The sequence below is a fragment of the Prionailurus viverrinus genome, chromosome X, assembly GCF_022837055.1.
Source record: "Prionailurus viverrinus isolate Anna chromosome X, UM_Priviv_1.0, whole genome shotgun sequence".
Taxonomy (NCBI): domain Eukaryota; kingdom Metazoa; phylum Chordata; class Mammalia; order Carnivora; family Felidae; genus Prionailurus; species Prionailurus viverrinus.
The window spans coordinates 118,149,580-118,173,088 of NC_062579.1; the positions used below are offsets into that span (position 1 = coordinate 118,149,580).

The following is a 23,509-nucleotide window of genomic DNA, read 5'->3' on the forward strand; positions in this document are numbered from 1 at the left end:
CCTAACTAGAGACGTGGAAAAACCTGTACTCTGAAACTCCAAACCAGTGATGAAAGAAATTGGCAATGACACAAAGAAATGGAAATTCTATGCTCACAGATTGGAAGAATATTGTTAAAATGTCTATAATACCCAAAGCAATATACACATTTTATGCCATCTTTATCAAACTACCAACAGCATTTTCCCCAGAGATAGAACAAAACATCTTAAAAACTGTATGGAACCACAGAAGACCACAAATAGACAAAGCAACCTTGAAAAATAAAACCAAAGCCAGAGGCATCTCAATTCCGGACTTCAAATTACATTACAAAGCTGTAGTGATCAAAACAGTATGGTACTGTCACAAAAATAGACACATACATCAGTGGAACAGAATAGAAAACTCAGAAATATACCCATAACTATATGGTCAATTAATCTTTGACAAACCAGGAAAGAATATCCAATGGAAAAAGACAGTCTCTTAAAAAATGGTGGTAGGAAAACTGGACACAACATGCAAAAGAATGAAACTGAACCATTCTTACACTATAAACAAAAATAAATTCAAAATGGATGAAATGCCTAAATCTGAGGCCAGAAACCATTGAAATCCTAGAGGAGAACACAGGCAGTAACCTCTTTGACATCAGACATAGCAATTTCATTCTAGATATGTATCATGAGTGCTAGTAATGGAAGTGAGGAGGATGTGGTCTGATATGAAATTTAAATTAGAGGTTGAGTGCACAAGATTGTCAGATGTGTTGAGTATGGATATGAGGGAGAGGTATCAGGAATTCTTTCTAAGTTTTTGCCTTGGGCATCTGGGAAAATGCTGCTTCTATTAATTGATAAAGGAATGACCAAGGGAAGAATTGCATGGGTTGGAGAGTCAAGAGTTTTGCTATGAATATATTAAATTTGACATGAAAGAACTAGACTAGAGATGTTGATTTGCCAATTATCAGAATATAGGAGGTGTGGCAGTTTTTATACATGTCTGCAAATTCTTAGGCACTCCTGCCATTAATAGGTGAAGTCTACGTCCCTCCTCTTGAATCTGGGCTGGCCTTAGTAACTCTATTGTAACCAACAAAATGTAGCTACTTCTCAGGTTATGACAGTAAAAGCCATGCAGCCTCCAACAGTATCTCTCAGAACATTTGTTTTCCAAGAGGCTCCTTTTGGAAATGCTCCTTTTCAGGACCCAGCTTCCATGCTGTGAGAAGCCATAATGAAAAGCCATGTATAGATGCTCCAGTCGATAATTTAAGTTGAAGCTGTCCTTCAACCATCACAGCCTAGCTGCCAGACATATGATTTACTCTACCCCCTGGCTTAGCAACCAGAACCTCCCTCATCTTCTCAGTTTAGAACCCAACACTTTCTCTGATGGACAGGACTAGAGCTGGGCAACTAATATGCCTATATTTCACCACAGAATCCCCTGCCACGTGGAGCTTGGAAGTAGATTCTCCATCTCCAGATATTCCAGTCAATTAAGTCATCCCTGCTTATTTGAGTCTTCCTTTCTGAGGTCCTGGGCATTGTGGAGCAGAGATAAGCCATCTGTGATGAACCCTGTCCACATTCCTGACCCAGGGGAATAATAAACAGTTGTTCTATGCTATTAAATTTGGGAGTAGTTTGTTACATAACAAAAGATAATTGAAATATGCAGTCACTGAAGCTACTAGGACAGATGACAGATGAGATCATTCAGGGGGAGTGTGTAAAGTGATAAGAACAAAAACACCTTAGGGAAACGCAGCACTTAAGAGATGAGAGAAGTTGAACAGAAAAATCATGACAAACCAAAAGGTAGCAGGGGGAAAAAGTAGGGATATCAGGAAACTACGGTGTCATAAAAACTGAAACATAAAGTTATTGTTAACAGTATCAAATACTGCTGATAGGTTCAAGTAAGATAAATGAAAAAAATGCCTTTAAGTTTTAGTAACCAGGGTAGTGGTGACTCAGTAGGAGTAGCTCACTGAAAGAAGAAAATAGAAGTAGAATTATTTTAGAAGAGAGGAGCAGAGATGAAGAACAAAGGAGGGACTGGTCTCAGACAGAAGGGATGCCAACTTTTAGTCTGTGACAGAAGGGAAGGGAGTGATGGCATGTGAAGATCCCATGATTTCTGTTGATTTGGTCACAAAAAGTTTAGGGAGTTCATTCGGATGGTTTCTGTTCTACCCAAAGCTGAACCTTTGGAGGAAAAACAAATGGGGGAGGTGTTTTGTTCCCATTATGTGCTCTTGGCTTACCTGGGGGACCCCTGTCTGACACCAGCACCACTTTAATATTCTCACTGTAGGACCCAACTTTTCTCATGATGGGACAGGAGCTGAGCTCCTACACACCATTACACAAGACCCTGCCACATCAAACTCAGGCCAAGGATATGGTGTGGGGCTTGAGGAAGTCACTACCAGATATGAGTTTGGCCCTTGAATTCCCAGGTTTAACCACCTTGCTGTCTTGGTATTTAACCAAATTTTTTTGAAGCTGCCAACCCATGTGAGTTGTATGTCAGGCAATCAAAGATAGGGGTTGTGCTCTTTAGGTGGGCTGGTATGGGGGTCCAAGGATGTGGTGACACTCAGAGGTAGAGTGGACTACTAGGGCAGCTGCTGGAAAGCATACTATAACGTCTTGGTTCTGATCAGCTCTCTATTTACTAATTGGGAAACTAAGTCTGAGTTCAGGGGAGGGACTTACCCAGCACCATCACTTAACATCTGTGATGAGATTAAACCCTGGCTAAAATCCAGGTGTTCATTCTCAGTATTTTCCCATGATATCAAATTGTTGGAGCTCCAGAAGAAGCAAGGCAAAACAGATCCAGATTTCTCTCTGATGGGAAAGGGTAGGAGGCTCAGAGGGAAGCCTGCCCAGTCAATAAGGGCAGGTACCTTTAGCCTCACTCTAGTGGATGATCACATGATTAACATTTCTAGGCAGAAGAGAGTCTGTGTAATTCAAAGCTGTTGAAATTGAATGAAGAAAGATCCCTGCCTCCAATTCTAGGGTTTCTTTGACAGAATTTCCCCTAATTGTGTTCTTCCTTTTCCATTTCACTTCATATTCATTCCATGTTCTGCTAGACTTATTGGAAGGATTCAGAGTTTCAGAGGGTCTCCTACCGAAGCTCGGACTGGGAAGCCCTCTGAAAGGTGTCATAATACAAATGCATCCTAGATGGGCCAGTGAGCTATGCTTGAGATTTTCAGAGGTTCCTAGTGCCCAGGAATGCCTTGCTCTCCTTACCTCAGTACTTTAACACTAGGAACTAATAGGCCATTAATTGAATGCTCCAGATTTAAAAGTACATAGAAGCAAACAATTATTTAAGTAGAAAAAATATTTAAAATGATTTAAAACAGAGCATACTTAATAGTACCTGGATGCTCTTAGAGTTGTTTTAGAAGTTTGCACATTGCTTTTGTTTCTATTAATCTCCACTGATCATGGTTTAGTTTCCTTTCCAACACCACCCTAAATAATCCCTCCTTCATGTAGCTCTCATCTAGATTAGCATTCATTTATTCATGCTTATTGAGTGCCTATTTTGTGTTAGGCATTCTTACAGCAGCATCTAGAACTGATATTCTAAATATCACAAAATATTTGAGTCCAGAAATACAGGTCCCAATTTGGGATAAGGGTTTCAAACTCTAGGAAGTTCAGCAACAGAAGTGCTGATGGGGACAGACTGAGCTTTTCCTTAAGACTGGAGGGGGGCAGAGGCATTTCTTTTTTTAAAAAAAAATTTTTAACATTTATTTTTGAGACAGAGAGAGAGCATGAGCAAGGGAGGGTCAGAGAAGGAGACACAGAATCTGAAACAGGCTCCAGGCTCTTAGCTGTCAGCACAGAGCCCGATGCAGGGCTTGAACCCATGGACTGGGAGATCATGACCTGAGCCAAAGTTGGACGCTTAACCGACTGGGCCACCCGGGTGCCCCAAGACAGCAGAGGCATTTCAGAGGCAAAGTGGTTTCAGAGGGTTCTCAAGGAAACAACCCTTAAATATTGGTATGCAATTTTGCCAAAGACACGGCCATCTGGTTGTTCTGGGGATATGGTTGAACTGGTGAAGGGATTGTGAGACTGTTGCAGCAGCAGGGCATCCATCAGATGACCACAGGGCTGGAATATGCACTGAGGGTCAGATTGGCCAAGTCCCTCATTTTATTTCAGACAATAAAAACTTTTATATTATTTGAACTGCTCTCCCAAAGAGAATTCTCCCATCATCTAGGAGCCAGGTGATTTCCTCAAGAAGATCTCATGAGATTATTTCCCATATTTTTCCTAACTCTGTAAGAAATAAGGGTCCCCATCTATTTCCCAACACATGCATCAACCAACCAGACACCCACTCCCCCTCTGCCTAATAACTATTACCTAAGGGAACTATCGTCTAAGAAAAATTGTAACCAACGGGAAAGAGAAAGTCTTTAGAATTGCAATAAGAATTAGCTATTTCCTAGGATTGGGTGAATTTAGCAGAGGAAGCAGTGCAGGTGTTTCCTTCTCTGTCTTATTGGGTAATGAGACCCCAGAGTCAATCAAAGCTATGTTTTCACATGGGGTCCATTTTTGATTACTGTAATAGGTCTCTTGCTCAGGGGATACCCTTTTTTTTCCAGCTTATTTCAATGGTGGTAAGAAGTGGAAAGTAAGGGTGACTTGAGGGTGGTAGTGAAAGACAACAAAGTACTGCCTATGGTAGGCAAAGAGTAACCAAAAAATGTTTTCCAGTCTGAATACAATTCAGAAGTTTAATAAACAGCCGCTAAACATTGCACCAAAGCATTTGGACACACAATTTCTACAGAAAGGCAAAGGTCAGGCTTTCATTTTAAACTCCTTAAGACAATCATTAAGAGCCCTACCCCCCCACCCCCCACCCCACCCCCCCCACCCCGCCGTCCCCACATATCCACAACACTATACCCTTCTAGTCATGAATTTGCCTATAGACACACTCTTAGGAATAATGGGACTGGCATGCATTATCCCAGCAATGGCAAGGAAGCAGGGGATGGGGGAAAGATGGGTGCAAAGGCAACCAGTGGCTGTTAGATCCCTTAGGAGCTTTATTTAGGGAGTGGGAAGGGACAGTCTGCTTTTGGTGCCATCTGTGGCTTTACTTTGGGCTTCTAGGATATTCTGGACTAGTGGCTGGGGCTACCATCTTAATATCATTCCATTGAGCCGTGACTATTAGAAGTGGTTTCCTTGGGTGATACATTGTGACTTCTTCCTACAAATCTTTTTGGTGTCCAATTAAACTGCATTCAGGACTCAGTAGGACTGTTGAGATTGTGCTGATTCAGAGGTCAAATGTACCTTGCTTCTCAGTCTTGTCTTCATTTTGGCCTTTGGAAAGGGACTCATGATAGTTCTCTATTACAGACACATATAAGGAGCCTAGGCAAGTCATTCAAACATCTGAGACTCAGTGTATCTACCTTATAAAAATTTTACAATTATAATACATTAAGAACAAATGAGATCAAATGGCCCCTAAATAATATATTATCAACCTGGTAATAATAATTTACTTGACTCAAAAACCAACTAGACTTCAATTCACCCCTCTAAGAATTGGCATCAATAGAGAACCAGAGTTTGCTGACAAGGTGAGAGCAAAGTTCTTAGGCCTTGGCTAGCATTTGGGGTGTGGAGGGCATGGAAGGAAGAATTTGACTTTCACTTGCCAGTGGCTTTCTCTTTTGAGCCAGACTTCAAGCTTCCACCACCCAGCCCAAATCTCTTACCCCATCCAATATTTGACTAGTTGCCTTGGCATGGAGGTGACTTTCCTCTCTAATTAAAAAAAATATATATAGGCATTTGATCTAGATCTTTTTGTTTCTGTTTGTCCCTTTTTAGTATAAATTACAAAAATACTTGATCCTTTTCGTGAAGAGTTTGCAGGCGGTAATGAGTCCAAACTAAGCAGTGTCCAGCTGGCTACAAAGGGGTGGGGGAGGGTCAAAGAACTTAAGAGAACTTTCCCAAAGGATAAATATACCAAAGAGGGTACTATTTTCCTGAGGGGCTGAAACTGGCAGGGCATCAGCCATCTTTAGACCAGGCTGGCCTAGTTGATTCTGTTTTGGCTATCTATCATTAACAGTGGTAAGCCTCAACTGTCCCCACTAACCTCCAAGCTAATAAAAAGGCTGGAGCCATGTTTAGAGGTTAGCACTGGCTCCTGCCTTTGCTATCAGTACTTATACCTAGTGGGCCGTGGTGTAGGCAAGGGAGGTGGCAGACCAGGACCACATGGGATAGACTGGCTCCCTCAGGAGTTAGAATCATATGATCTGGACCAGTCAACAATCTTCTTTGCTCTGGACCACTCAAATAGCCAAGGCTCCCACTACAGGTAATAGAGTCTCCTGTTCTTTCTGAAGTGGGCAGAGTGCAATAAAATACATGCAGTGCCCTCAGCTGGGGGAGACTGGCAGACTAAGGTGAGCAACTGAACAAATGGCAGTGTTTGGCTCTGATGAGGGTATACTCAGCAATGTCAAAGGGGTAAGTAATTTTTCTGTTATTATTTTTTCATTGAGACTCATAAATATGAATTGAGAGTCACAGCTTGGTAGAGAGTTAAAAAGAAGAATCCTGAAACACAGAAAGGGGAGCCCTGGGGTTTGGGTGTCTGGATGCTTCCTAGGGTATACAATGCTCTGGTTGCTGCATCACCACTATCTATTGTTTGCGGATCATGCCCTTGATAGCTGACTCCCTGTTGACATAGGTGGCCCAATAGACTAGATTAAAAATGGCAAAGAGCACAGGAAAGATGATGCGGGAAATTTTGTCAACCTTGCTGACACTGTTGTAGGTCTTGGTCTCAGTTGGGATGTCCTGCACGTAGGTGGTCTTGGGTGAAGCAATAATTGTCGGGGTTGAGGAGGCACTGGGAGCAGCGCCCTTGGAGATGGTAGAGAACTCAGTGTCCTTGGCCAGGTTGATGGGATAGGTGGTTCCCACGATGTTGAAGGTGGTGCTGGTTTTCTTTGTTGGGGCTGCTGGTGTTTTCTTCTAGGAGTCAGAAAAAGTAGGGAGAAGGGGGGATAAAACAAAAGCTAATTAATTCATTACACAGATCATCTTCAGAGGCTTTAGGGAGGAGGAACCATGAGGGAAGTTAAGAAACAGGGGCTAGGAAGCCAATAGCACTGAGTAGCCAGGTTTATATCTAAGGATAATTGAAGATGAGTTTGAAAACAGAAAACTTGCATCATCCTGGTTTACTAGTTATGTGGCTTTGGCCAAGTCACTTATCTTTGAGTTTTAGTCTCTTCATCTGTAAAATGAAAATCAAAATATTTGGCAGGGTTGTTGAGAGGATCAGATGAAAGAATGGTGCTAAGAATCACTGGAAAACTGTGAAATATTGGTCACATGTAGGATCTTATATAATCATGGGATTTGATCCTCACAGTAACCCTAACAAGTAGATAGGTGAGATTACTCCCATTTGACAGATGATAAAACTCAGCCTCAGACTGAGTAGCAGAGCCCACACTAGCCACCTCGGCTCCTGACTTTAATCCAGGGCTGTACTGTGCTGCTTTGTATAGGTGCGAGGCACTTTTTGGTTACCCGAGAAATAACTCCAAAAGGCTTCAACCATCAAGTGGCACATCCCCTGTGAGGAAGAGAGCTATATGAGTCTGAAAATCATTTCATCTTAAAGACACAACAAATACTATGGCATGTTTACATGCATCATTACAACAGTATCTCACCCTTCATGCACTGTAAATTGTGTTCAGCAAGCTAGGGAGCACCCCAGAGTTTTCTACTCTCTCATGGCTGTAGGCAGGGGCCAACACCTCCTCAGGGAGCTATGCAAATATTTCCCTCTGATACAGCAAAGGCAGGAAGAGCCAGAGTCTTGCTATGACACTGCCTTTTGTAATTTTTTTTAGAATTAAAGAAAAAAGGGAAACAAACATGCATATATGTGCCCATTTGTTCCTAACTATATAATTTGTGTACACATGGACCTTCATGTAGAAAAAACAGAGCTCAGATCTAGATCAGAAGAGAGAGGCTGATGAAGGGGAAGCCAAAGGCAGTGACAGTGCATAGTCTACAGTGTTTGCTGCCTCCCTCTGTAGTCTGGCCTTTTCTTCTTTCCATCCCTTTTTGTTTCTAAGGAAAAGTGAAGATAGAGGAGCTTCAGAAATGCCCAAGAGTGTTTGATTAAAAGTGACAACTACTTGCATTACCTTAATTTCACACACCTCACATTGTTCCCTTTCTCAATGTTATTTTCTTCCCAGCATGTGTATTTTACTTTACTCCTCTCCTTCCTACTTGTTTCTTTCCAGGGTTTTTCTACTCCAAGTCTTTTACTGACCCCTTTATCCTAATCTCTTTCTTTTCTTTTCTTTACACCATTTTGATCTTTTTTTTTTCCCGTTTAGACCATACTGCCATTTACTTTCCTGATCCTAGTAACTTTGCCAAATACTTACTGAATACCTACTGGGCCAGAAACTATGCTAGGCATTTAGGGATAGGTGGGAGGGTTAAAAGATGAGTCCATTTCAGTCCCTGTTGTCCAGGAGTTTACAGTACAGTGGGGGAGAGGGCTGTAGGAACACATGAGTGCCATATAATGTGATCAGTGTTCTAATAGATATGAGCAAACTATGATTGGAATTCAGTAAAGTGAGGGGCAAAGTACCTACAGGTATTAGAAAAGGTGGCTCAGAGAAGATAATGAGGCTTGTGAGCTGTGTCACAGAAGATGAGCAGGAACTCGCCAGTTGAAGATGCAGCACAGGTCAAGGGCACTGCTTGCTTGAGGGATAACAAGAAGTCTGCTATAGCGGGATCACAGTGTACATGACAAAGGCCTTGTATGCCATGCCCTCCTGCTCTGACTTCCCATCCTGACTTTAGGGTTTTAAATGAGAGGGGGAGTGGGGCAAATGAGAGAGTGTTGGTTTAAGTAAATGAACAGTCTCACTAATAGGACTTTTATAAAGCAATACTCTTCTTTCTCTTTGAGAATTGCAGCCACAATGCTGTAAGTGGAAGGAGCACAGAACTCTAAGGCTTCTAAGAGCCTTGTAAATTCCTTAAATACTACATGGGACTCATTTATAATTAGCAACTTCATTGTGCAAATAGAGGCCTGCTGCTAAACGCCTCTGCTATTAAATAAAAGAGCACTTTGTTTTCCTTATTAATTTGCTTAGTAATCTCTTTTTTGTGGGTAGAAAAAAACAGGAAAGAAAAAACCCCACTATCCTGACTTTGCTATAAGCTTTCACATGTTATTTAATTTAGTCATCATATAAGCTGGTTATAACCAAATCTCTGAAACAATCATTCCAAACAGCAAACACTTTCTGTAGCTCCATAAGCACTTTGTGTTCTATAGGTGAGAAGAAGCAGCGGTTGATTTAATCTCAGATTTTTAAAGGAATAAAGGAAAATTACCTTCTAATTCCTCTTGCCCTTTCCAACATGGCACATTTTAATCAGCCATTCTAATTTTTACCTAAATTGTCAAAGAAGGAAATCAAAGAAAAAGTTGTAGTGTCAAGGAGACAGAAGCAGGAGACAGAGATTAATGGTTAATATTTTTCCATTTCTGTATCTAGTTTTTGATTTGATAGATACAAACTAGACTGACTTAATTTTGACCAAGTTGTGATTTTATTCCTTCCTAGCCCAGTGCCTGGTTTAGGCATGTGATAGATGCTTACTGAATAAAAAGATGACCCCATCCCATTGAAGATTCTCAATGTGACTTCCAGTTTGTACCTCCTTAGTCTTGACCTCTCCTATACAGAGAACATATCTCTATAGTTTAGCTGGAAGTAATTCCCATACCACCAAACTGAAATTGACTTCTCCAAATTCCCCCAAGCAGTATTACTTCCAGAATACCTTTTCTTTTAGAAAGCCACCTCATGTGGGTTTTGAGAAGTGCCAACTATAGGGTTGGAGTGCTGAATGTACTTGATACCCAGCCAAGACCTTACAGTATATACAGATATAGTCCAATGCCTCTGTATCCACCCCCTAACATATATCCAAATTTCCTGAACCCTACTTTTCATAAGTGGGGCAAAGTAATAGCATATATACTATAAGGGATTCAAAGACAAATCAGAAAAGTGACAAGAAAAGTCCAAGACCAGATGGCTTCATGAGTGAATTCTACCAAACATTTAAAGAAGAGTTAGGACCTATCCTTCCCAAATTATTTTTAAAAAAATTGAAGAGGGAACATTTCTAAACTCATTTTATGAGGCTAGAATTACCCTGCTACTACAACCAGATAAAGACACCACACACACACACACACACACACACACACACACACACACATTACAGCCCAAGATCCCTGATGAACATACATGCCAAAATCCTCAACAAAATATTAGCAAACCAAATTCAACAATATGTTAAATAAAAGGTTTATATACCATGATCAAGTAGATCCACAAATCAGTGAACATGATACACCACAATAACAAAACAAAGGAAAGCATTTGACAACATTTAACATCCATTTATGGTAAAAACTCAGCAGAGTATAGAAGTGTTCCTCAACATAATAAAGACTATATATGACAAGCCCACAGCTAACATACTCAAAGGTGAAAACCTGAAAGCTTTTTCTCTAAGATCATGAAGAAGAAAAGGATGTCCACTCTCATAATTTTTATTCAACATAGTATTACAGGTCCTAGCCAGAACATAAAAGAAATAAAATGCATACCAATTAGAAAAGAAATAAAACTGTCATAATTTGCAGATATAATTCTATATATAGAAAACCATAAAGACTCCACTAAAAAAACTACTAGAACTAATAAATTTAGTAAAGTTGCAGGATACAAAATTAACATACAGAAATCAGTTGCATTTCTATACAGTAATAATGAACTAACAGAGAAATTAAGAAAACAATTTCATTCACAGTTGCATAAAAACAATAAAGGGGCGCCTGGGTGGCGCAGTCGGTTAAGCGTCCGACTTCAGCCAGGTCACGATCTCGCGGTCCATGAGTTCAAGCCCCGCGTCAGGCTCTGGGCTGATGGCTCAGAGCCTGGAGCCTGTTTCCGATTCTGTGTCTCCCTCTCTCTCTGCCCCTCCCCTGTTCATGCTCTGTCTCTCTCTGTCCCAAAAATAAATAAAAAACGTTGAAAAAAAATTAAAAAAAAAACAATAAAATACCTAGGAGTAAATTTAACCAAGCAAGGGAGGTTTATGACATTGATTAAAGAAATTGAAGACAACACAAACAAATGGAAAAATATAGTGTGCTCATGGATTGGGAGAATTAACATTTTTAAAATGTCCATATTACCCAAAAACAATCTACAGATTCAATGCAATCCCCATCAAAACCACAATGGCATTTTCACAGAACAAAACATTATAAAATTTGTATGGAACCACCAAAATACCCTGAATAGCTAAGCAATGTTGAGAAGGTGGAACAAAGCTGGAGGTATCATGCTCCCTGATTTCAAACTATACTACAAAGCTATAGTAATCAAAATGGCATGGTACTGGCATGAAAATAGACACATATTTTAATAGAATAGAATAGGGGGTTCAGAAATAAGCCTATGAATATACAGTCAATCTATGACAAAAGGAGGTAAGAATATACAATGGGGGAAAGGCAGTCTCTTCAATAAATGGTGATTGGAAAACTGGACTGCTACATGCAAAAAACCAAACTGGATCACTATCTCATACAATATACAAAAATAAACTCAAAATGCATTAAAGAACTGAGTGGAAGACCTGAAAACATAAAACTTCTAGAAGAAAACATAGGCAGTAAGCTATTTGTCATCAGGCTTAGCAATGATTCTTTGCACAAATCTCCTCAGTAAAGGGCAACAAAAACTAAAATGAACAAATGAAACTACATCCAACTAAAAAGCTTCTGCACAGCAAAGGAGACTATCAACAAAATGAAAAGACTACATATTAAATGGGAGAAGATATTTGCAAATCATACATCCACTAAGGAGTTAATATCCAAAATATATAAAGAAGTTATACAACTTAATATAAAAACCAACCTAATTAAAAATTGGCAGAGGACTTGAAAACATACAGATGGTCAATAGACATATGAAAAGATGCTCGACATCATTAATCATCAGGGAAATGAAAATCAAAATTACAATGAGAGATCACCTTACATTGCTCAGATTGGCTATTATCAAAAAGACAAAAAAGTAAAATGTTGGTGAGGATGTGGAGAAAAGGGAAGCTGGATACAGTGTTGGTAGGAATGTAAATGGATGAAAAACTATGGAAAACAGTATGGAGGTTGCTCAAAAAATTAGAAATACCATATGATCCAGTAATCCCACTACTGGGTATTTACCTAAAATCAATGAAAACACTAATTTGAAGGGATACATAGACCCCTATGTTTATTACAGCATTATTTACAATATCTAAGATATGGAAGTAGCCTAAGTGTCCATCAAGGTGGATAAAGAAAAAATGGCATACATATTCGATGGAATATTACTCACCCATAATAATTAAATCTTGTCATTTGCAACAACATGGATGGACCTAGAGGGTATTATGCTAAGTAAAATTAGTCAGAGAAAGACAAATATCATGACTTCACTCATATGAGGACTTCAAGAGACAAAACAGATGAACATAAGGGAGGGGAAGCAAAAATAATATAAAAACAAGAAGGGGGACAAAACATAAGAGACCCTTAAATATGAAGAACAGAGGGTTACTGGAGGAGTTGTGGGAGGGGATGGGATAAATGGGTAAGGGACATTAAGGAATCTACTCCTGAAATCATTGTTGCACTATATGCTAATTTGGATGTAAATTTTAAAATAAATAAATAAAGTTTTTATGTAATGTAAAATATGAATCTAGGTAGATTTTTTATAGAGATATTTAGCTCTTATATTCTGCTTTGTTAAAAAAATCTTTTTCTCAAAAAAGTATTCTGGTGTCTTAGTCAAAACTATAAAAAAATAAAACATTACAAAAATTTTTAAGACAATAATAATAAAAAACTAAACTTTTCCAAGATATGAATTAAAGTTGAGTATTTTTTCTCATGTGAAATATTATTCTAGACCATTCAAATATCCTTATTTGAAAATAAAAACAGGATAAGAATTACTGTATTTTCAAAACTTAGGTAAGAATTTATGAATATTTTAAAAGCAGTTCTAAGAATAATAATCTTTTTAAATGTAGAGGCTTATTTTTTAATTTTATTTGCTTTATTTTTAATTTTCAAGAGTTTAATGAAAGTAATGCACATAGTTTTTTATTTAAAAAAAGAACTTAAAGGCTTATAATGAAAACCAGAAACCCTTACCTAAAGCAAGTCTTAATTATTTTTAATTCTCTTAACTGGTATTTCTAAATTTCTAAATAATATGCCTATGCTGCTATTAGTTTCATACATATCCAATCTTTTCATGATAGAAATTTAATTCATTCATGCAACACTTCCTCCATCCTCCAATACAAATATAACAATATTTTAGTTCAATTAATAACCAGTGGTAACATCATTACAAATTACTATATAAATACATCTAGCATCCTGCCCAAACTGGACTAATCCCTCTCCAGGTTTGCTTCTTGCTGCATCATAGCTTTCATTTTAGGACTTCTGTTCACTTATCTCCTATGTTGGATACTCTCTTTTCTGGATTCAATATCCTTCTCTTTTATGTTTTACTGTTCTATTTTGTTTTGCTTGGTTTTGGTTTTGGTTTTGGTTTTGGTTTTGGTTAGAGAGAGAGAGAGAGAGGGAGAGAGAGAGAGAGAGAGAGAGAATGCAAGAGTGGGGGAGGGGCAGAGGGAGAGGGTGGGGTGAGAGAGAAAGGAAGAATCTCAAGCAGGCTCCATGCCCAGCATGGAGCACAATGCAGGGCTCAATCTCACAACTGTGAAGTCATGACCTGAGCCCAAATCAAGAGTGGGACACTTAACTAACTGGGCCAACCAGGCACCCCTCTTTTGCTTTAATAGAACATATCCTCCTATGTCTTCCTAAGGTGGAGTGTATGGGAAGTGACATTTCTGAGATCTTAGAAGTCTGAAAATACTGTACCTTTCCATTTAATTGATACTTTCGCTAGGCATAGGATTCTAGGTTGAAAGTCATTTGTCCCTCATATTTATGAGATTTACTACTCTGCTGTCTTCCACCATACAGTATACTTGAGAATTCTGATGCCATTCTGTTAACAATTTCTTTGCAAAAAAACATTCTAGAATCATTTTATTTATTTTTAATATGAGATTTATTGTCAAATTTGTTTCCATACAACACCCAGTGCTCATCCCAACAGGTGCCCTCCTCAATACCCATCACCCACACACCCCTCCCTCCCACCCCCCATAAACCCTCAGTTTGTTCTCAGTTTTTAGGAGTCTCTTATGTTTTGGCTCCCTCCCTCTCTAACCATTTTTTTCCTTCCCCTCCCCATGCTATAACAAGCAATCCTAAAATTTGTATGGAACCACAAAAGGCCCCAAATAGCCAAAGTAATTTTGAAGAAGACCAAAGTAGGAGGCATCACAATCCCAGACTTTAGCCTCTACTACAAAGCTGTCATCATCAAGACAGCATGGTATTGGCACAAAAACAGACACATAGACCAATGGAATAGAATAGAAACCCCAGAACTAGACCCATAAACGTATGGCCAACTAATCTTTGACAAAGCAGGAAAGAATATCCAATGGAAAAAAGACAGTCTCTTTAATGGTGCTGGGAGGAATGGACAGCAACATGCAGAAGGATGAAACTTTCTTACACTATTCACAAAAACAAACTCAAAATGGATAAAGGACCTGAATGTGAGACAGGAAACCATCAAAACCCTAGAAGAGAAAGCAGGGAAAAACCTCTCTGACCTCAGCCGCAGCAATTTCTTACTTGACACATCCCCAAAGGCAAGGGAATTAAAAGCAAAAATGAATTACTGGGACCTTATGAAGATAAAAAGCTTCTGCACAGCAAAGGAAACAACCAACAAAACTAAAAGGCAACCGACGGAATGGGAAAAGATATTCGCAAATGACATATCGGACAAAGGGCTAGTATCCAAAATCTATAAAGAGCTCACCAAACTCCACACCCGAAAAACAAATAACCCAGTGAAGAAATGGGCAGAAAACATGAATAGACACTTCTCTAAAGAAGACATCCAGATGGCCAACAGGCACATGAAAAGATGCTCAACATCTCTCCTCATCAGGGAAATACAAATCAAAACCACACTCAGATATCACCTCACACCAGTCAGAGTGGCTAAAAAGAACAAAACAGGAAACTATAGATGCTGGAGAGGATGTGGAGAAACGGGAACCCTCTTGCACTGTTGGTGGGAATGCAAACTGGTGCAGCCGCTCTGGAAAACAGTGTGGAGGTTCCTCAAAAAATTAAAAATAGACTTACCCTATGATCTAGAATCATTTTAGACTATCACTTTATCTCTGGTTGTCTGAAATTCATTATGATGTGTCTCTATGTGGGCCTATGAAGTTACTTTTAATCTGGAGACTTATGTATTTCCATTTGTAAAAATGTATTAGTTCTTTGTTAATTTCCTTTATTCCCTTTTCTCTGTTCACTCACACAGCAGCTTCTGAGTTGGATGGACTTCTTGGATACATTCTTAAGTCTCTTACCTTTCTTTTACATTCTCATCTTTTTTTCCATTTTGCCCTACTTGTAGGGAGGTTTTCCTCAGTTTTTTTTCCCATATCTCTACTGAAATTTTTATTTTGGTACTTCGTTTTAATTTTAAGAGCTCTTCCTTATTCTCTATTTCCTTTTATATTAGCATCCCATTGTTTTATGAATATAATTACCACTATAAAAGAATTTTCTTAGTTCCCTAAATTATCCCTGTTCCTTCCAAGATGAGTTTTTTAAAAAAAATCTTTGCTCTTCTCTTTCACATTGCAAACATCACTTTGGTTTATTTTTTATTTTTTATTTTTTAAAGTTTATTTATTTTGAGAGAAAGAGAGAAAGAGTGAGAGGGGCATAAAGGGAGGGAGAGAGAGAATCCCAAGCAGGCTCCACATTGTCAGCACAGAGCCCGACACGAGGCCTGAACTCATGAATTGTGAGATCATGGCCTGAGCCGAAATCTAGAATTGGACGCTTAACCAACTGAGCCACTCACACGCCCTTTTTTAAAAAAAATTTTAAATGTTTATTTATTTTTGAGAGAGAGAGAGAAATAAAGAGTAGGAGTGGGGAAGGCGCAGCCAGGGGGTGGGTGGGCACAGAGGATCCAAAGTGGGCTCTGTGCTGACAGCAGACAGCCTGATGAGGGCTCAAACTCACAAACTGCAAGATTATGACCTGAGCCAAAGTTGGACACTTAACCAACTGAGCCACCCTGTTGCTCCAGCAGACATCACTTTGGTAATCCTTAGTATGCCAATATTATTTGGCAACATAAAAGATGCCTGTATGCTCAGTGTATCAGCTTATCTTGTTGACTGGTTGATGACTTAAGGAGATGAGTAGAAAGCAGGTAATTTTTTATGGAGTACTTCAAAATGTCAGTATGTAAAGGTCGTTATTCTGGAGACATTCAACTTCTTTAGAAACTTCTGATGTTCTTCTGGAAAGTATACATTTGACTGCAAACATTTCACATGTTGGGCAGGCTCTAAGGTATTGACTACTCTGTACACAGACTTATAACCAGTCTCCATAGTTTCTTTATTCTCTGCTATACCAAGCACCTCAAATGCTGAGTTTCTCTAAGTGTTATATCTTACTCCAGCTTGATAGATTAATTCTTATTCTCTCTTTCCACATTCATTCTTTTAAATAAATATATTAAAATTTCTTGTCTGACTAAAATCCCTTCTCCAGTTCTCCTGGTGCTTATTTATACATATTTTATTTATTGAATCTCATTTTAGTGGGATTGTAAATGGAAGCAGTGATAAATACATGTGGTTGATCCTTAGAAATCCACAGTTAATCTATTTTTCAAAATGTAATTATAAGGTAGTCATTTGTCTTCATTTGTAAATGAAGTTTTGTTTCCACCTATTCCTTCTTTTCATTTCCTTTATAATCTATCCCCTCCCATTTTATCTTATCCTTCATCATAGTACAAATAAAAAATAAATTTTTAAATCATGTATATTGTTTTTAAATCCATTCTAGCTTTATGAAGCAAATAAGGTTTAATATGTCTCTCTAAAGGAGGGAAAAAAGTAAACTGAGATATAATTAGATTCCAATATTTTTATTTTTAATGCACTTCATTCTTCCTGTGGGTCAGTGGTTCCAACTGTTCGTTCCCTCACATTGTAGCAGTATAGACAATGTATAGCACCCTCACATTAGAGATTCATTTTGATGTGTTCCATAGGATTTTCCTCCCAAATCTCACAATTGCTTTCTTTTAGATAACTTAAATGGATTGACCATGGAAGGGGACTAAGGAAAGATTTCATCACCATATTTGCAGAAGAGTTTTAGATGATTCTTTTTGTTCTTTTTTCCATTTTAAGCACTCCTTGGAATTGGAGAAATGGTCATCATTTTTGACATCCAGTCTCTTACTAATCTATTCTGGTTCTCTCTCTGCCTTCAAAACAACCCTGTACTTCTTCCTGGCCATTAAAAAAAAAGTCTACCACATTTTTTTCACAAGACATACATGACAGCCTTTCAGATATCAGAAATTAGCAATCATCATCCCCTTGAGCTATGTACCCTTTCTCTATTATAGAAACCAAACTGGAACAGAACCAAACTGGAACAGTACACTTTAAACATGGCCAAACCAGTATAGAAGAAAAAGGGCGTATTATCTTACTTGTTCTGGGTAATTCTTAACTCAGACTCAAATCAAATTTGGCTTTTTGATAGTTACACCACATAGAAGACTTACATTAAATTTGTTTTTTCCCTATATTCCATCATCTTATTTATAATGTGCAATTATTGTTAAGCTTTCTTATTAAGAACTAATGGGTTTTTTGTGTGTCTATGTGTAAGAATTTGTTTGATTCAGCTAATGTTTATCTCTTGATTTCAGCCTATTCTCTCAAACTTCAGAAACTCTCTTTAGGGCACCTGGGTGGCATAGTCTGTTAAGTGTCAGACTCTTAATTTTGGCTAGGTCATGATCTCACTGTTGTGAGATCAAGCCCCATGTTGGGGTCCACACTGGGCATGTATCCTGCTTAAAATTCTCTCTCCCTCTGCCCCTCACTCACTGGCTCTCTCTTTCTCTCTTCCCCCCTCTCTTGCAAAACAAGAAATTCTATTTGATTCATAACTCAGAAGATACTCTCCAATAGTCATGAATGCTTGCTTACAAACTTGAAGCATTAATGACAAAATTTAAGAGGAAAGGGTCAAAGATGAACCCCTGTGGATTATCACAGGGACGTCCATTCAAGCTGAAATCTATCCATCAGTCAATTCTATTTGACTCCAATTAGTCCATCAGTGACATAACCTTAATTGTACTATTTTTTCAACTGCTATTTCTTCTTTATGAAGGCATTTAAAAAATAATTTAGATGTCTTGATAAAGTCTATGATATTTCCTGATCTACCAGTCTAGTAAACTTTTTGTAAAATTTCTTAAGGTTAGTTTGGCATAATTTCTTCTTAGTGAATTCAGGCTGGATATCAGTGATTAGTGCTAATTTCTCTTAAAACATGTTTAATAATATATTCTAGGGAACTTTCAGTTTAATATGTCAGATTAAGGACATCTTTTCTTCCTTCCTCTCTCTGGAACCAAGCAAATACTATTAGGAAAATGAGAAACAGAAACACAAACTCCAGTTTTGATGAAATGTGAAAGCATTTTTAACCTGATCCAAAAAAGTAAGGGCTCACAAATGCAGTAAAAATTGGATCAGGGTAAAGACAACATTTAAGATGCCTGCTGTTCTGGATTTCAGGTCAAGAATAGAGTCCTAAAAAGTGAGTGGCATGATCTGAGTGAGGAAACAAATGACTCCCATTTGGAAACAAGATAAATTTTTAGGCTGGTAGTGAGAAAATCCTGAAACATTGTTTGACCACATATAGTGGCAGAGGAGGTAGAGAGTAGAAAAATTAAGGATTATTACACACATACACCTCTGCACCATACACAGAGGGCTTTCCTATACAACAGATGATGCTCAAATTAGTGTCAACTACTCAGTACTGTCCTACTCACTCTCTCAGTCCCTTCCCAAAATGATACTCTCACACACAGCAGGGCTAGTAAAGAATTCCCCCAATGCAACTTCAGGTAATAATTGAAAGCTAGCTAATATGGTACTAATACAAAATATGTTACAAAAAGAGGGGGAGGTGAAATGACCAATAAAGGATTTTGGAACAACATATAAAGCAAACATAACCATATAAAAATAAATCAACAAAGATCATAATATTAATTTAAGGAAAAAAATACTATCCCCAAAATCAAGGTGAATAGACACCTTGAATGGTCAGAGACATGGAAGAAAGGCTTGAGAAAAATGAGCATAGTGAAGTGGAAAATCAGTTAAAAATTCTTAGATAAAAATAATAAGACAGAGCTCTATGATATGTATATATAATTTGTGCTTCTAGGAAGAGAACAGAACAAAGATATGTTTTAGGAAAACTTTAGGAAATTTTCATAAAGATAGTTGTTAATCTACAGGCTTCTTCTCAAACTATTCAAAAAAACAGAAATGGAAGGAATTCATTCTATGAGGCCAACATTACTGTGATTCCAAAACCAGACTCCACTAAAAAAGAGAACTACAGGCCAATATCCCAGATGAACACAGACACAAAAATCCTCAACAAAATACTAGCAAATCAATTCCAACACTACATTAAAAGAGTCATTCACCACGATGAAGTGGGATTTATTCCTGGCCTGCAAAGGTGGTTTAATATTTGCAAATCAGTCAATGTGAATCACCGCATTAGTAAAAGAAAGGATAAGAACCATATGATCCTTTCAATGCATGTAGAAAAATCATTTGACAAAGTACAACACCCATTCATGATAAAAACCCTCAACAAAGTTGGGATAGAGGGAACACACCTGAACATAATAAAGGACATATATGAAAAACCCACAGCAAATATCATTGTCAATGGGGAAAAACTGAGAGCTTTTCCTCTATTGTCAGGAACAAGATATGGATGTCCACTCTCACCATGGTTATTAAATATAGTACTGGAATTCCTAGCCTTAGCAATCAAAAAACAAAAGGCATACAAATCAGCAAGGAAGAAGTGAAATTTTCACTACTTGCAGATAGCATAATACCCTATAGAGAATATCCAAAGGACTGCACTAAAAATTGCTAGAACTGATACACAAATTCAGTAAAGTCATAGGATACAAAATCAACATACAGAAATCTGTTGCATTTCCATATACCAATAATGAAGCAGCAGAAAAAGAAATTGAGGAATCAATCTCATTTAAAATTGCATGAAAACCATAAGACACCTAGGAAGAAACCTAACCAAAGAGGTAAAAAAATCTGTATTCTTAGAACTATGAAACACTGATGGAAGAAATTGAAGTTGACACAAAGAAATGGAAAAACATTCCATGCTCATGGATCGGTTGAAATGTCCATACTACCCAAAGCAATCTACACATTTTATGCCATTCCTGTGTAAATACCACCACAATTTTTCACATGGCTAGAAAAAACAATCCTAAAATATGTATGGAACCACAAAAGACCCTGAATAACCAAAGCTTGAAGAAGAAAAGCAAAGCTGGAAGCATCACAATTCTGGATTTCAAGTAATATTACAAAGCTATAGTGATCAAAAGAGTATGGTACTGGCACAAAAACAGACACATAGATCAGTGGAACAGAATATAAAACCCAGAAATGAACACAGAACTATATGGTCAGCTAATCTTTGACAAAGCAGGGAATAATATCTAATAGAAAAAAAAAAGACAGTCTCTTCAACAAATGATGTTGGCAAAACTGGACAGTGACATGCAGAAAAATAAACCTGGATCACTTTCTTATACCATCCACAAAAATAAACTCAAAATTAATGAAAGACTTAAGTGTAAGACAGGAAACTATCAAAATCCTAGCGAAGAACACAGGCAGTAACCTCTTTGACATCAGCTATAGCGACTTCTTACTAAATATGTCTCCTGAGGCAATGGAGACAAAAGCAAAAATAAACTATTGAGACTTCATCAAAATAAACAGCTCTGCACAGCAAAGGAAATAATCAACAAAACTAAAAGGCAACCTATGGAATGGAAGAAGATATTTTCAAATGACATTTCTTATAATGGGTTAGTATACAAAATCTATAAAGAACTTATCAAATTCAACTTCCCAAAAATAAATAATCCATTTAAAAAACTGAGAGAAGACATGAATAGGCATTTTTCCAAAGAAGACAAACAGATGGCCAAGACACATGAAAAGATGCTCAACATCACTCATCATCAGGAAAATACTAATCAAAACTACAATGAGATATCACCTCACACCAGTCAGATGGCTAAAATTAACATCACAGGAAACAACAGATGTTGGCAAGGATGTGGTGGAGAAAAGGGAACTCTCTTACTCTCTTGGGAATGCAAACTGGTGCAGCTGCTCTAGAAAACAGTATGGAGGTTCCTCAAAAAGTTAAAAATAAAACTACCCTATGATCAAGCAATTGCACTACTAGGTATTTATGCCAAGGATATAAAAATACTGATTTGAAGGGATACATGCATTCTTTTATTTATAGCAGCATTATCAACAATAGCCAAATTATGGAAAAAACCCAAATGTCCATCAACCGATGAATGGATAAAAAGGTGTGGTGTATGTATATTACACACACACACACACACACACACACACACACACACACACACACTATGGAATATTAGCCATAAAAAAGAACAAAATCTTGCCATTTGCAATGACGTGGATGGAGCTAGAGAGTATTATGCTACATGAAATAAGTCAGAGAAATACAAATATCATATGATTTCAATCATGTGGAAATTAAAAAATAAATCAGATGAATATTGTGGGGAGAAAGGGAGGCAAACCAAGAAACAGACTCTTAATCATAGAGAACAAACTGATCATTACTGGAGAAGTGGGCAGGGGGGTGAGTTAAATGGTTGATGGATATTAAAGAAGGCACTTGTTGTGACGAGCACTGGGTCTTGTGTGTAAGTGATGAATCACTAAATTCTACACCTGAAACTAATATTACACTGTATTTAACTAACTGGAATTTAAATAAAAACTTGAAAAAAACACATGCTGTCCTAAGAAAAAAATCATACAGATACATCAAGATATATCCTTGTAAAGTAATTGGAATTCTTAAATAAAAGATACATTTGTATGGACTTCTAGGCCATAAAATCAAGTCCTCTATTATATAAGAGATTCTCAGTCTTGTCTTAAATTTCTTCCTAACAACATTCAGTGCTAGAATTGAGCATAGCAATCAATGTCTATATGGACATCAGAGAGAGAATGTGACCCATGAATTGTACAACATCCCAACTACAATTCAAGTATAAACACAATTGACAGATAATTTTACACATGCAAGATAGTAGGAAATATGATTCCCATGAGCCCTTCTTAAAAAAAACTTCTAGAGACAGCTTTGATGTAACTAAGCAATGAATGGAAAAATGGATACAAGGACTATTTTGAGAAGATGGCCCATTTAAATGTGGAACTATGACTAAACTATAGGAATTATGACTGCATAAAAGCATGTAAATTCTACAAACTTTGACAATGCAGAAATAGCATTATAACAAACAATAGTTGAGAAATGACAGGGACTGACAGAGAAGGTCAGAGGTAAAACAAGTATACTAATTTTCTCATGTCTTGAAGTGTGTAAGGGGTCAGTAGATCCTGTTCATAGATGACAAATCAATTATTAGATGGATAAATATATTTTAAGGATACAAAGGCAACAACTAGACTAAGTATAATAATAAAACCAGCCAAAATTTCCTATGATAGAGTGGATATAGTTACTAGAAATATGCTTATTTCTTCATAATTTACAGCAAGGAGTTAATGAATTCTATCTAAATAGTGAAAATCTATTCTAAAATTTTGCCAACTCACCAGTCTGTATTCTATGAAATATATCTTTTCCTCCAGTTTGAAAAATCTTCATTATCTTTTCTCTTCTCCATGATTCTTCATAATACTGGAATGGTTCTGGGACCACATCTGCCAGTTCTTTTTAGCATCTTTGGATAGTCTTCATCTAGATCTAGAGATCTGAACTCTTTTAAAGCAGCCAAGGACAATAATCTTGATTTCACAGTATTTATGTTTTATTCATACCAGTTATAGTTGGTTTATTGTTTTTTTTTTCTTTTTACCTCCTTCCCATTTCTCCACCAATCCAACTAACATTTATTCAGCTTTTATTACGAATCAGGTACTGTGCAAGAATGTTGGCTAGTTAGAA

General features: G+C 37.6%; 1 protein-coding gene across 1 annotated transcript in view; it reads right to left on the minus strand.

Moving 5' to 3' along the window:
* Positions 1–4,934: 4,934 nt before the first annotated feature.
* The window catches only part of GABRA3 (gamma-aminobutyric acid type A receptor subunit alpha3), a 349,260-nt gene continuing 330,685 nt past the window's right edge, over positions 4,935–23,509 (minus strand). The window contains exon 10 of the mRNA XM_047843032.1: positions 4,935–7,059. Coding sequence (XP_047698988.1) covers positions 6,724–7,059 — 336 coding nt within the window. The 3' untranslated portion in view covers positions 4,935–6,723. The remainder of the gene's footprint in view (positions 7,060–23,509) is intronic.